Below are 13,662 nucleotides of genomic sequence, written 5' to 3'. Positions count from 1 at the left end.
ATATATACCATAACTATAGTAGTATTAAGTTATCAAAACAATTTATTTTATATTTCTTTTATTGTGCTTTAATAAATATAAATAAATTAACAAATAATCATACTTAACATAAAATAAATGTATCAAACATACCGTTCAAGAGTATAACTACTTTTAAGTATTTTTTTTTTATTAATCTTTGGTAAATATTTATACGCTATACAAAATTATACCCTAAATATCTAAATTACTATTTATTTTGGTAATTAAAAATAAGTTAAATAGTAAAAGACTAACATACAAGGCATTATACGAATAATGTGTTCTATCAAATAATTTTTGAAAAACTAATATGAAAATCATGAACTAAACCGATTAATTATTTGAAATAAGATTTACCAATAAGTTGATCCAATTTAATTTTATCGATTGTTCGATTGATAACATTTATAATGACTACTCATTTGAATTTGTTTATTAAGAAAAGTTGCTTTCATCTAAATCAATGTTCATATTTGTCTGTTTTTAGCGTAAAACTATTGATTTTTATAGCCGTTTTGATTTATCGATTATTATTTATATTTACAAAATATATCAGAGGTAGGTAATAGTGCTGATCAATCATATGGATGCTTATTACTATTGGATAACGGGTGAACGCACAACGTTTCGTTTAATTAACACGATTATTCTTACAAAAAGGACCGAAGTATAAATTTATATTTTATTATTAATTTATTTATTTATTAATTTATATAATTTATACGAACATTTACAGTATTTACTTACAAAAGAAACCTAGTTTTAAGAATAATTTTTCGAATCCGATGTCTACTGTGGATTCACGGATAAAAATCGTGACGACGGAAGAATGATGAGTATAACGTGTAAGACGTATAAAAGACGATATGATGGGGAGAACACTGTACACATACCGGTCTCGTAGGACCTACTACCACACACTGGTGCAGCAGCAGTGGTACAAATGTTACGTTTATTGCGAAGGACCGTTACGTTTCCTCCTGCTGGGCTCGTCGTCCGGCTGGCTACCGATGTGGTTGTGCTCGTGCGTAGCGGCCGGTTGCGCCGCGGACAGATCCGCCGACTTGCTGACCAACCCGTACGTCTTGACCTTGGAGTGACCCTGTATAATGAGATACATCGGCCTGCCGGCGACCACAGCCGATTGCTTGTAGTGAGAGAACAGCGGATCCGTGGTCGGCGGCGCCTGCGTCGTAGTGGTGCTGGTCGTCGTGGTGCTGCTAGTGGTCGCGGGGCGGCCGGTTGTCACCGTGGTCCGGTCCACTTCGTTTTCCAGCAGTACCTTGATGACGGAATGCGACAACACGGGCCGCACGCTGGACATCGGCGGCGGCGCGCGGACCGCGGGCGGCTGTTTGCTCTCGGCCGCTGAGTCACCGGCATCCAGCGACGGCGTCATGTCCATTGGTTCGACGGTGGTGGTGGCCGCAACCGATGTGGGCCTCTGGTACGGTGGCGGCGTGAGCATCGGTAGTGGCGGCTTGGGCATCGGGTAATGATAGTAGCCCGTCGCCATCTGCGGCCTCTTGTGCACGTACTGCACGTACGCGGCGGCGGTCGGTTCTCTTTTCGAAAAGTCCGTCAGGAAGAACCGGCGATTGTAGTTGACGGTCATCGGCGGCGACGGAATGGTTGACGACAGATGGCCGCGGTTGGCGGACGCCGGCGGCGATGGTGGAGGTTTCCAGTAGTGCACTTTGTCCAGCACCGGCGGCAGGTAGTCAAACGTCGGATCGTTCTTTAGCGGATCGCCCCGGCCCAACGGCGTCCACTCGTCGAAATCCATTCGCGGCGAGATCACGTTCCGGCCGTCTTTTACTCCGTTCATACCGGACACTGAAACTAACGCGATTATTATTATTATTACCACTCATTGCCACTACATAGTAATACTTTTTGACGGTTTATAATTGTTAGTAAGGCTGCGGAAAGAAGTCGACTAGTTTTTTTTTTTAATTCACAATTTTTCAATTTTTTTCCGCTTTTTAACCGATTTCAGAGGAGTCTATGCGTAAACAATGCTTCTCCTCTGCTACCATTGTCTATTGATGTATGATACGCACAACATAAAACATACATAGCACAGATACTACACCATACAGAATTAAATATATATAGATTTCGGTCAATAAAACTCGTTCATCTCAGTTTATCTAGAGAAATGTAAGTTAACATTTTAAAGTCACTTCAATTTTTATGAACTTGTAAGAGTTACAAGTTTTATATTACAAGACTATAATTTATAAACATTAGTTTGGTGGAATCCAGGAGTAGTGCGTTCAAAATTTGCGCAATTATGATTTCCATCATTTTTTTTTTTTTTATTAAAAACAATAGTTTGTATAAAATAATTATAATTTTATATTTTTGACTACTGATAAATTTATAACGAAAAAATATTAACTTATCCTGACAATAAAATCAACTGTAGTTGCATGTAGTAGAAATAATTTAACTCTTTGTTAGAGGTTACTTTAAAAAAAAAATTTCATTAAGAAACTTATTTTAAAGTTATTGCACTTTTTAACTTAGTTTTAAGTTTTAAACTTTTCTCGAGTTTTAGTATTTTACTATACTAACATTGTTACGATTAATTTATGCAAGCATAATTCTTCTCCGCTGTAAGCCAAAACTGCTAAAAATTATTGAATAGGAATATACGGTCATATTAGACATCTTACTACGTCTACTATCAATCATCACGCATGGAATATCAGTAGACATATTATTATCATTTTAATAGAAGTATCTGACATCTTAACTACGCGATTATTCTTACAGTGTATCATTTACACCTGTCATTTGGACTACCGCATTGATCAACGCTAGTTTTTCTAATGTTAGGTGCATACTTAACGTATGTTATAAACAACATTACGTTAACAATTTGATAATTATAATTTTAACGAGATTCCGATCTAATCTTTGATGTCTCCTATATCAGAGAACTCAAGAGTATCTAGTCGCAGTGACGCACACAGGAAGGGTCAGGGATGTCGACTGACACCCCTCAGAGAATAGGTGAATGACTAGTTCTGTGTGAACTTGTATGAATATTTGTTTAATTTAATACTAACCAATTTTTCAGCTATTGAAATCAACATACTAATTTACTAGAATTAAAGTGTCATATGAGAATAAGTAGTAGGGCTCAATCCTAAAAATTGTGCTATACAAATATACAATTATAAATTAATACCCAGACAATTAAATAATAATTAATATTAGGTTTATTTTAAAAAATTTTATTTTTAGTATCTTTGTTAGAAAAAAAAACCAAAAACACCTAAAATTAAGAGTTATACTATACCTAAACTCAGATTTTACTGGTGGAGTGGGTGGGTTATTTTATAATATAACATTATATTATATTATAATATAATATATATTTTATAATATGTAATATATATTTTTAACACCATTGTCAAAAATCTACTGTGCGCCACTGTCTAGCCGAATATATCTTGGTAATTCATTAAACAAATTTATCGACGGACATTCTCTACCTTCTAACGAATAGCGAATTACAAAAAACGATACGGTACGTCGTAACATACACCGAACTCTATGTTGACTTCATTTAAATGGCACTGCAGATAGCAATAAAACGGATAAATATATTACATTAAATTGCACTGCTGCACCGTAAACGCGAAAACATAATTCAGATGTTCCGGCGAGACCGTGCGTTTTTATTAATTTCAATCCAATAGGTACCGTTAGGTAATAAAAGTCAGCAGACGAGTTCTCGAATATAATATAATATTTTAGTGCTTTATTTTCTAAGACGATATTTTTATTTTTTTAAGGAAACATGTAATTGTTTTCAACATAAGAAAACGCATTACAGAAGATTAGTTGAAATTTAGTACACCATTTTTTTTTCTATTAACACTATTACCGAGGTTTGTGTTTACGATTTTAATTTTACTTTCCGTACATAACACAGCAGTGTGCGTGTACGTGTACGTGTACGCGCGCGCGCGTGTATGTGTGTGTGAACGTATTCGGTCAAGTTGTAACCTATATTGCCTATAGTAGACACTAGGTAATATCGGAACTAGTTTCCCATCGTTTCCGCCGGCTCGCCACAAATTAGTGATCCGGCCGTGCGTCCATTAGGTGGTCCACACAATCACTACCGCCAAAACCGACTGTGCCTCGGGGGCCGCAACCAACTACCGTCACACGAATAAGTAAAATGGAAAAAAAAAGGAAGAAAAAAAAACGTTCTTTTGACCGATCGTAAACCGATTCGCTTTTAATATTATACTGCATGTGGTTAGTACTGCGTGTGTATTGTCTATAACGAGTACATTTATTTACGATTTGCAAATGTACGTGAGAGCCATTGGGAAGATCGTTTTTCATTTTTTTCTCATACCACCTGCAACGTAACCTCGGGGCGAATTTTAGTTATGAGTAACGTTACAAACTCCTCCCACATAATCGCTTTGGTATAGTAAAATAATTTTGAGTGTTATGCTATATGTTTCTAACAAGTTTTTAATTTTAGACAATTAACGTAGAGCTAATAGCCATAAGCTTTACACGTACTTAGAACACAGCATGTTGTTTAGGTTCATTATTGCCACTATTGCTGTCCTTTATTGCTAATCCTAAATTGAATAAATATTTATAAAAGTTATTCTGAACAATACCTAAGTACTTTTACACTAGCTAACGTTTAGGAATAAACATTATTTAGTTATAGACTTTTAGTAAATACTTCGGTTATTGGTGAGATTAAAAATTATATTTACCTTTAAACTACATAATATTATGTATATATTATAAAGTTATACCGTACACAAAAAAAATAATAAAACTTCAATATTTTAAGAGTTGAATATTGATTTATAAACATTACATTTTAAACTTAAAGAATTATTTTAACAAGTTCAAATGCTATTAAAAACTATAATAGATATTCATTAAGACTAATTACATAATAAAACTAATTCATCATCTCTTCAATCAACCTATGATGCAACTCCCCGGATTTAATCTCCCCGGGGGATAGTGGATAGTCCTAAACAGACTCTGAACAGAACATGGACGCACTGGACTCTGGATGTTATATAGATGGGGATTAAGGCCTACTCCACAATGTGACTGTGGGCATCAAATTCAATACTCGAGACATATTATGTAAGAATGCCCAATCAGAAAATTCCCCCGGGGATTAGCAGAGCTCAACAAAGTTACCACGGACGCAATTAAATGGCTTGAAGAATTAGATATTAATATATAATTAATCTACGTTCAAATCTGGAGTATTATTCTATTGTATTGTATTATTATTATCTAAATGTTTTTCAATTGTTTATTTATGTAGTTACCTTTTCTTTTTTTTTAAATTTTTTTTTAATTTCATAATTTATAATTTTCATAGTTAATTTTGTGCAGTTAATATGTATTAATAACGTCATACGAATAAGTAAATAAATTAAAACTAATGTATAGCATTTTGTAAGATTTTAATTGCCAAGAAATATACACATTTCGCACCAGTTCAAAATATTTATTAATTTAAAATAATAATTTTCTTTTTTACTTATCGAACTTTCAGTTTATAATATAGTATGTCCGATTTTATAGAAATGTCATCGTAATAATTTAACAGTTAATAAGCATACACTTTTCGCAAATCTTCTTCAAAAATAAAATTATGCAAACTAATAACGCAAGTTAGGTTAAGAACATTTATTAAGTAATATCTATTTTATATTAAAATCGATAAATTGGATTATTTAATAAAAGAATTTAGAAAGTTTGGAGCTTAAATATTTTGAACAGTATTTTCGAAACAATAACAAATATGAATTGTTATAGCTTTCTCGATACTTATAAGAATTTAAAATAAATAGAGAAAATTAAAAGACGTCATCAATTATTAATTTTAAAACGAAAAGTAAAATGCACCAAAGTTATAACGTGTATTATACGTAATTATTTTGAAATTAACTTTCGATTTAATGTGTCTAGAATTTAAATGACAATGTTTATAGAAGGTGTTTGGAATACAAATTTAATTTTAATGCACATAAACAATACTTGCTTTTCCTCCTATAATTATTTATGTGCACATTAAAACTATTCATAAAATGGGTGATGGTTCGTTTTATAAATTATTGATATATTTCGGTTAGAAATTTAGAAAATTTAATCATAGTTTTTTTTTTTTTTTTGTATGTATTATGAATTATGAACTATCAGTTTTATAACCATTTTTATAATTACGATTATTTTTAAAACATTCTATCTTATTGTTGTTAATAGGGATAATATGTTCTGTATCACCCATCTGAAAATTAGAGATTGTATAAATTATTTAACCGGTAATATTTAGTTGGTTTTAGCGACCAATCGACTACTCCTAAATATCATGTCCTCAAGTTTGAATGTTATTTACATAATTTAATATATTTTTATACATTTTACTCTATTATAAATTTTATTAATAAAAAAAAAAAAAAATTAAATATTTATTTCGATACGAAATAAAATCAAATATAAATATGAAACTTATTCAAACCGTTTAGAATGTAATTCTGGTTGACTATTTTTAATTTTAATTTTTTTTTAATTATTTTTTTTAAGTTTTCCTGGTAAGATCATTCAACTTATTGAAAATGTTAATTAACATTTTTTACGGTTTACCAATTGATATTTATTTACAATTACTTATAAAAAATTACAAAGATTTAAATCGGTAAATATATAATGGTATAATAGAATAGAATAAATAAAAATGAATTATATGTGTGGAGATAGTGCATTATGAGTACGTCCACACTTGAGCCACCGGAAGGTAGACTTATCGTTGAGTTTGAAGAATATCGCACTTGACTATTTATCATAGTTCATAATTAATTTTCAAAATCGTTTAAAGAGTATTTCTATACAAAAAAAAAAAAAAATTAGAAAGAGGTTAAATTTACACGTACTAGGCAAAACAATAGGTATGTATAAAGGAATAAAAGATGTTCTGTAAGGATTTACTTATTTCGATAAATCCTGCGTTAATAAAGATAATATAATTGGTTATTATTATCTTATATTTGATTTACGTCCACTGAATAGAAATATTATTTATTATTTAAAAAAGTGTGCAAATATGTAAGTGAAAATTTAAAATAAATTTTTTATTCTTGTAAAATTTAAAACTTTTTATACCATATAAGGCCATATTATGAAGTTAAAAATAAAATACAAAATAAATTAAATAGTATTTAATTTAATATAATTTCTGTTGTGATTTAAGACCAGCGTTTGTCTACGATAGCCCTATAAAATTATAAACATTATATGTTAAAAAACAGCTTAATAAAAAGTTTTTTTTTACTTAAATATATGTATAAATTTAAAACATTTCATAAGTGTATACTCGTAACATTTAGTTATGTGAGTTCCTAGAAAAAAAATCATAATAATATATTAACATACAGCCATGTAAGAGATATTTCAATAATTAGTGAATCCCCGGAGGATACTCTCTATATACAATACATTGCATATTTTAGTAATCACAAAGTAACAAAAATGTAGTGTTTATATTTGAACGTGACATAAGTACTAATGTGAGCAAGTACAAATGCGTGATTGTTTACATTAGTGATGACACAACGGGACATGATGTTATGTTACCATGTGCTCCTGGATCTTGGATCCGTTTAGTTTAATTATCGAAAGACGCGTGTACCATATAACGTATACAAGTACGTAAACACGATATACTCGCGTACATAACGGTAGCTGTTTATTATGTATGAGGTGTATACACTCTCGTTTTCCTTTTGTGCGCGGAGTAGTAGAATAATGAAAAATTAAAAAAAAAAAACATAAATTATTGTCACGTGTGTTTTTCAACATGTTACGAGTATATAAATAAATGTATAAATTTAGATTATATTATGTACATCACTGTCGATAGGCTGCGACTATAAACATAATATTATAGTATAAGTATTATTTTCCAGCTTGTGAGATCTGCTTTGGGGTTATTTATTTTTATTTATCTCGCTGACGCCACACCACTACCAGGACTCCAATCACGCAAAACATCGAAAAATAATTACGAAAAAGCATATATACAACAAAAAATAATAACGAAATAAAACCAGTAATAGTAATATACATGTTATATAAGTACGCTGAATTCACGGTCCAGACGCCGGGGAGCTATCAATTACAGAAATCCTCGCTAATATCTGATTTCTAGCGTTTACCTCTAGGCCACGTGAATAACCGCTCGCACAGTGCATATAAATATAATATTTGAATCCTTTGAGACACGCTCTACACTCCCTTTTTTTCTCTGCAGCGGCTAATTATTGGATATATTCTTTTAGCTGACATCTGTTGGTTTTTTTTTCGTTTTCCCTTCTACACTTATTTGTTTCTTTTCGGACGGCATGCACCACCGGCACCGCATGCACACGCTTTCCTATTCACACACACTACGCGTACATACAGCATCATTCGATGCCGGATTTAAGTCTTAGAAGACCAGGGTGCAATTGGAGGTTAGGAAAAAAATGTTTGAAAAATTGATTGACATCCGTGTAGGAATTTACATCAAAGCCAAAATTTCAATGAATTAAACGAGTACGGATCATCGATACGTTCTAAGACGTTTTCTCGAAGAACTTTTATTTTTCTCCAACCGATGTTTAATATTTGATAGTTGAACGTTTTCGATGGGGTACAAACACAATTTTATGCCAATAAGAAAATCTACGGAACGCATCTGCAACGACACCCCCCTCCCCCCGAACCTTCGTCAAGTCCGGCACAACAGGATTATTATTACCGTCGCAGGTGTGCACAACAAATAGTCGCACGTGTTCGCACGTTCTTCACGTTCGAACCATCTGAATTGCGGCGTTGTAAATTTTGTCACGTGTCCAATCGGTGCACACCGACCGTGTCAGTACGCGATATAGCAATAATAATAATACAGCATTTACCGAAGATACCGTTTTTTACTTCTATTTTTGTTCACATTATTATTTTCAACATAGAGGTACACCTCTATTTATTCATTTATTTTTTTTTTCTCCACTCGCTGATTCATTATACGTGTTTGGCAAGTCCATTAAAGACCCGAACGAAATTATTCACCGGGCACGCCGGACGTGTTCGAGTACGTTCGTTCGTTCGCGCTCAGTGAAAGTTGTCAAAGAAGCCGCGTGACCCGACGCCGCGCCGAAGTCGCGCGGTACCGTGCGTACGCCAGTATAGGTATACGAGCCGCGGTCGTAGCAACACGCTCCGGTATCACCATTAAATTGGCCTCGTCATTGGCTATCGTTTTACCGCGCGCAATAACGCAACAATAATGGTCGCGCATTTGGTGGCGATGCAAACGTCTATCGCGAGTTACGTCCGTGCTCAGTGGGACACCTAGCGCATGTGCCGTTGATCGATCCGGTCCGTTGCGTGAGTTCAGGCGGAGCAGACGTGCGGCTTGCAAGCACGTTCCAGCTTCACCGACGCCATCCGGTTGAAACGTTTTCGACCGGACCGGGTTGGTTGGGGCACGGTGGGCCCGGTTCTCAGCGATCACGTGGTTTACAAGCAGTTTTAATGTAAATCGAGCGAAGCCGGAACGGTTTCCGTTCGGGGCAGTTGCGTGGTTTAAGCTAATCGGTCCCGGGTTTTAATGTAGATGTTCAAACCGCCACTGAGGTGCGGTGCAAGTACGAAGCGTGTAACCATTAGGTTCGCAGGACCGGATCGGTATCTTACCCATGGGCGTATTTCAGAGAGGGGTAGAGAAGGGGAGTTCACCCCCCCCCCTGAATCCGTATTTAAGGAATTGAGTATATGTGAGATACACATTTCAAATTTTTTTAATATGGATCATTTTATAACGAAATCATATTACGCGTGGCTGTGAATACTGAATTGGGCTTTTTGTCGAAATTTGTATTAAGGATTTGCCTCATTTAATTATTACTAAAAATTTTACTCGAAAATTTTAAACCTAAATTAAAGAATAAATTTGGACTCACCCCCCTCCCTCTAAAAGTAAGTCTAAATACGCCACTGATCTTACCCCGTGTTCAAAACCAACTGCGTCGTACAACGGACAACTGTTCGTTATGAACCGTCAACAATTGCCGATAAGACGACAACGCATTGTCTATTATAACAATTACAAAAATGTACCACTGCACTCTGAACATTTCGTCGTTTGTTTTTCTGTATTTATTTTATTACTTTTTAATTTTTTTTTCTTTTAAACATTCTTCGTAGAACGAACTCTCGTTACCACAATCGTTTAAAAATTATTTTTAAATTACTCGAAGCTTACGATTTTTCTCTGCGGTACGTTTGAAAAAAAAACAAGGATCAAAATTAAATTTATTTAAGTCTATAATTCGTGACAACACAAGTATCTTGCCCGTAGTATACATAATATGTATAATATCTATGCACACGAAAACATTACTGTTACACACAACAGATTATAATACAACTATTTTTCCTTTAACTCTTATCGATATGGTAATGATATGTTTTTCCTTCATTATACGTATTAATATTATTAACAATAACTGAACATTTAACAATTATTGGATTTATGGCACAACAATATTTATATGCTTATTACGAGTATGTACTAGTAAAATTTAAATTTATACTTCCACATATTAGGTATTAGCTCATAAAATATATACCATTATATACTTGTTGTGTTAAATACTCTCGTAATTTATTATAAGGATACGAGTATATGTATATTATTAATGAACTATAAACAAATCATTACGTACTTAGAAGTTTTAAATATCCTCTAAATATGTAAATTCAAAATTACATTGGTTTTTAAAACAAATATAATCATTTAGATTAATAATTTGAGTTACGGCTATTTATATTCTACTTCCATTATAATTATTTATGTTGCGCTAGAAATTTCGTTTTTCGTTCAAAAATCATGAGTTTGATAGTCCAGTTTTATGCAGTAATCATCAATATTTTTATACACATGTTTACATACATACATACATACATACGAGTATATATATATAACTATTGTAATACCTAATCTACTAAATTATGATTTAGAATACCTAATATTAAGTAAGGTGATTAATGAAAATAAAAAGTATTCATAATATAATAATAAACTATAAAAAAAATAGCTGTTTAATGTGTATCGTAATTAGTTGAAATTATTATACATGTAATTTTCTTTAATTTCTTAAAATATCTGACTCTAAAATATTATTTGCTATCGCTATACTGAAGTACTGCTTTAATAAGTATAATATTTTAATGACCTGAGATTTATCTTGATATCTAGATTAATCTACATGTATATAATATTTTTGTGTGTGTGTATGTACGTACATGTGTGTGCGTATGTACTATTTAATTATACAGTATTTAAAATGATATTTTATGCTTCAATAAAGTGAAATTATGTGTTAGTTATTATAATACTCTGAACGTAATAATAAATAATATGAAATATTTAAACAATAATGATAGTAATGAATAGTCTGTACTCCTATTAACTAAAAACTAAAAAAGATTATATTAACTAAATTATAAATAGCATATACTTGTTTAATCGTCAAATTATGTTTAATGAATGGAATTTTTGTATAGTATTTGTAAAGTTTTAAAATGACTGCTAAAAGTAAAAAAATTAACTATTTTTAATCATTCTTCTTTGAACATATATGTAGTGAAAACGGTTTTTTTTAAGAATAAGTGTTTTGATATGGATGTCAATTTGAAGTATCAATATGTTAAATATTTATTTTGTGTTTTATTGTATTTTAATGTTTGAAAAATAATAACAATTATTATTCAACATATAATTTATTATTCTACTATTTGAATTTATTTTAAAACTTCCAAATTATGTATTAAAACTGAGTTTGGGCTTAAATAGAAATTTTTAATTATGTGTGATTAAAATAACAAACAAAAATTAAAATCTGTGTGATCAACACATTTACATTCGTGAATTTAAATATAGGCCAGTGTAAAAGGTTGAAATCAAGTTTGAAATTTGCAATAAAATGATTAAAGATGGTCAAGTCAGTGAACCTGAAGGTTCATTAAAAATTTAATTTTATCTGTGGTTAGACATTTCTTCAAACCGCAAGGATCAAATTCGTATTCCATTGGGATAAAATCTATTTTTAATGCAATATCTATATTCAACATTATCTACTTATGACCATCTTCTATAATACTTCCACTGTAAATTTATATAAAACAAATTTTTTATCATTAATAATTATATGTATAATAAAAACATGTCTACTATTATATTTACTGCTTAAAATTAAGCAAATTATTAATGAATCAAAACAAATAAGATAGGTACCTAATTATACATAAGTTTAGTGTCTGTAAGTTAGCTTATTTTAATAATTCGATAAATATGAAAAATGTTAAACATTTATTTATTTTATCAATAATAGCTATGATTTATCATCCGAATTTGTATATATTATAGTTGTAATAAATTGGGATATAAGGTACTTAATTAATAAGTTCTATGATAAATTGAAAACAGTTTATTAGTATAGATTAAATGTCTACATTAAATTAAATAAGAACTTAATTTGCTTTCCAAAATCTTAAACTTTTTTTAATAGATTTTTTTAACGACTATTATTTGCTTAATAAAAGTGGATTATAGGATTTTTAATTTAGAAAATATACATATGTCGCGATAAATTTGAACAAAAATTACTACTAGTTGACATTATAACCAAATCATTAAACCGGTTTTATTAAAATGTTAAGCAGCAATATAATGTATGTACTATAATACCTGATATATTCATAATGATTTTACAAAGTTAAATTCTTGATCATATATGCTGACGATTTTTCATATCTTTATACGTCTACATTTTAAGTATATTACTATATACTTTTCAGATGTACTTTTTACAAAGTCGCTTTCCTATAAGATCTTGTATGATTAATTCATATTACTTGACCTTAACAATTGTTGATAATAAATAACAATGCATACATCCAAATAAAAATTGTTCAATTTGCTTCTATGTGCTTTTATGGACTAAGAAAAATGTAAATTGTATCATATTTTTCAAAACATATTGTCTATTTGATACCTAGAATTTTTAAGAGCTAGTAATTTTGTAATTAGGTACTTACCAATATCTTTGTGAGTCCACATTTGGCCATCAGCTACTACATCTGCATTAACGTTGGTTTCTAACATAATCATGTTAACCATGAATATACATAGCATCATCATTTTGCATACGATTTGACGGTATAACGACAATGGTCACAATAACAGAAGAAGAATAAGAAGAAGAAGAAGAAGAAGAAGAAGAAGACAAGGTATTTATTTAAAAACAAAACAATGATTCAACCAATTTTAATAATTGTTTGCTTATATAAAAATTTGATTGTTAAGTACACGGCACGTATTATCGTTTAAAAAAAATTCATAAATCGTGTGACATTCGCTTTGGAAAACCATACACAGGGCGCCATGTCATTATGAGGTTCACCGGCATTTTCGATTTTTTTCTCGCGCGCGTGCACACACACACATACTCTACTGAGCCACTTATTACCGGGCAATGATGAATATCTTCCATGCTCGCGTATGCCACACACTCATACACA

General features: G+C 31.4%; 1 protein-coding gene across 2 annotated transcripts; it reads right to left on the bottom strand.

Moving 5' to 3' along the window:
• Nucleotides 1–681: 681 nt before the first annotated feature.
• On the bottom strand, nucleotides 682–13,404 carry LOC112690340 (mucin-2). Of its 2 annotated transcripts, none has more exons than XM_025564339.1 (2): nucleotides 13,180–13,404; nucleotides 682–1,863 (listed from the first exon to the last, which is right to left on the bottom strand). In XM_025564339.1, the coding sequence occupies exons 1-2, from the start codon at nucleotides 13,280–13,282 to the stop codon at nucleotides 974–976; spliced, it is 993 nt and encodes a 330-aa protein (XP_025420124.1). In that variant the 5' UTR covers nucleotides 13,283–13,404; the 3' UTR covers nucleotides 682–973. The 2 variants fall into 2 exon arrangements, with proteins under 2 accessions (XP_025420124.1, XP_025420125.1); XM_025564340.1 differs by having other exon boundaries at nucleotides 682–1,857.
• Nucleotides 13,405–13,662: the final 258 nt, after the last annotated feature.

The sequence above is a fragment of the Sipha flava genome, unplaced genomic scaffold (genome assembly GCF_003268045.1).
Source record: "Sipha flava isolate LNK unplaced genomic scaffold, YSA_version1 49_pilon_pilon, whole genome shotgun sequence".
NCBI classification, from domain to species: Eukaryota; Metazoa; Arthropoda; class Insecta; order Hemiptera; family Aphididae; genus Sipha; species Sipha flava.
This window is presented reverse-complemented; position numbering and strand designations above follow the sequence as displayed.

Bases quoted from the DNA above. Each gene is read 5' to 3' on its own strand.
- LOC112690340 (XM_025564339.1), bottom strand. From the start codon at position 13,282: ATGATGATGCTATGTATATTCATGGTTAACATGATTATGTTAGAAACC. The intron at 1,864-13,179 runs GTAAGTACCTAA...TAATCGCGTTAG, and splicing joins GTGGACTCACAAAGATATTG to TTTCAGTGTCCGGTATGAAC.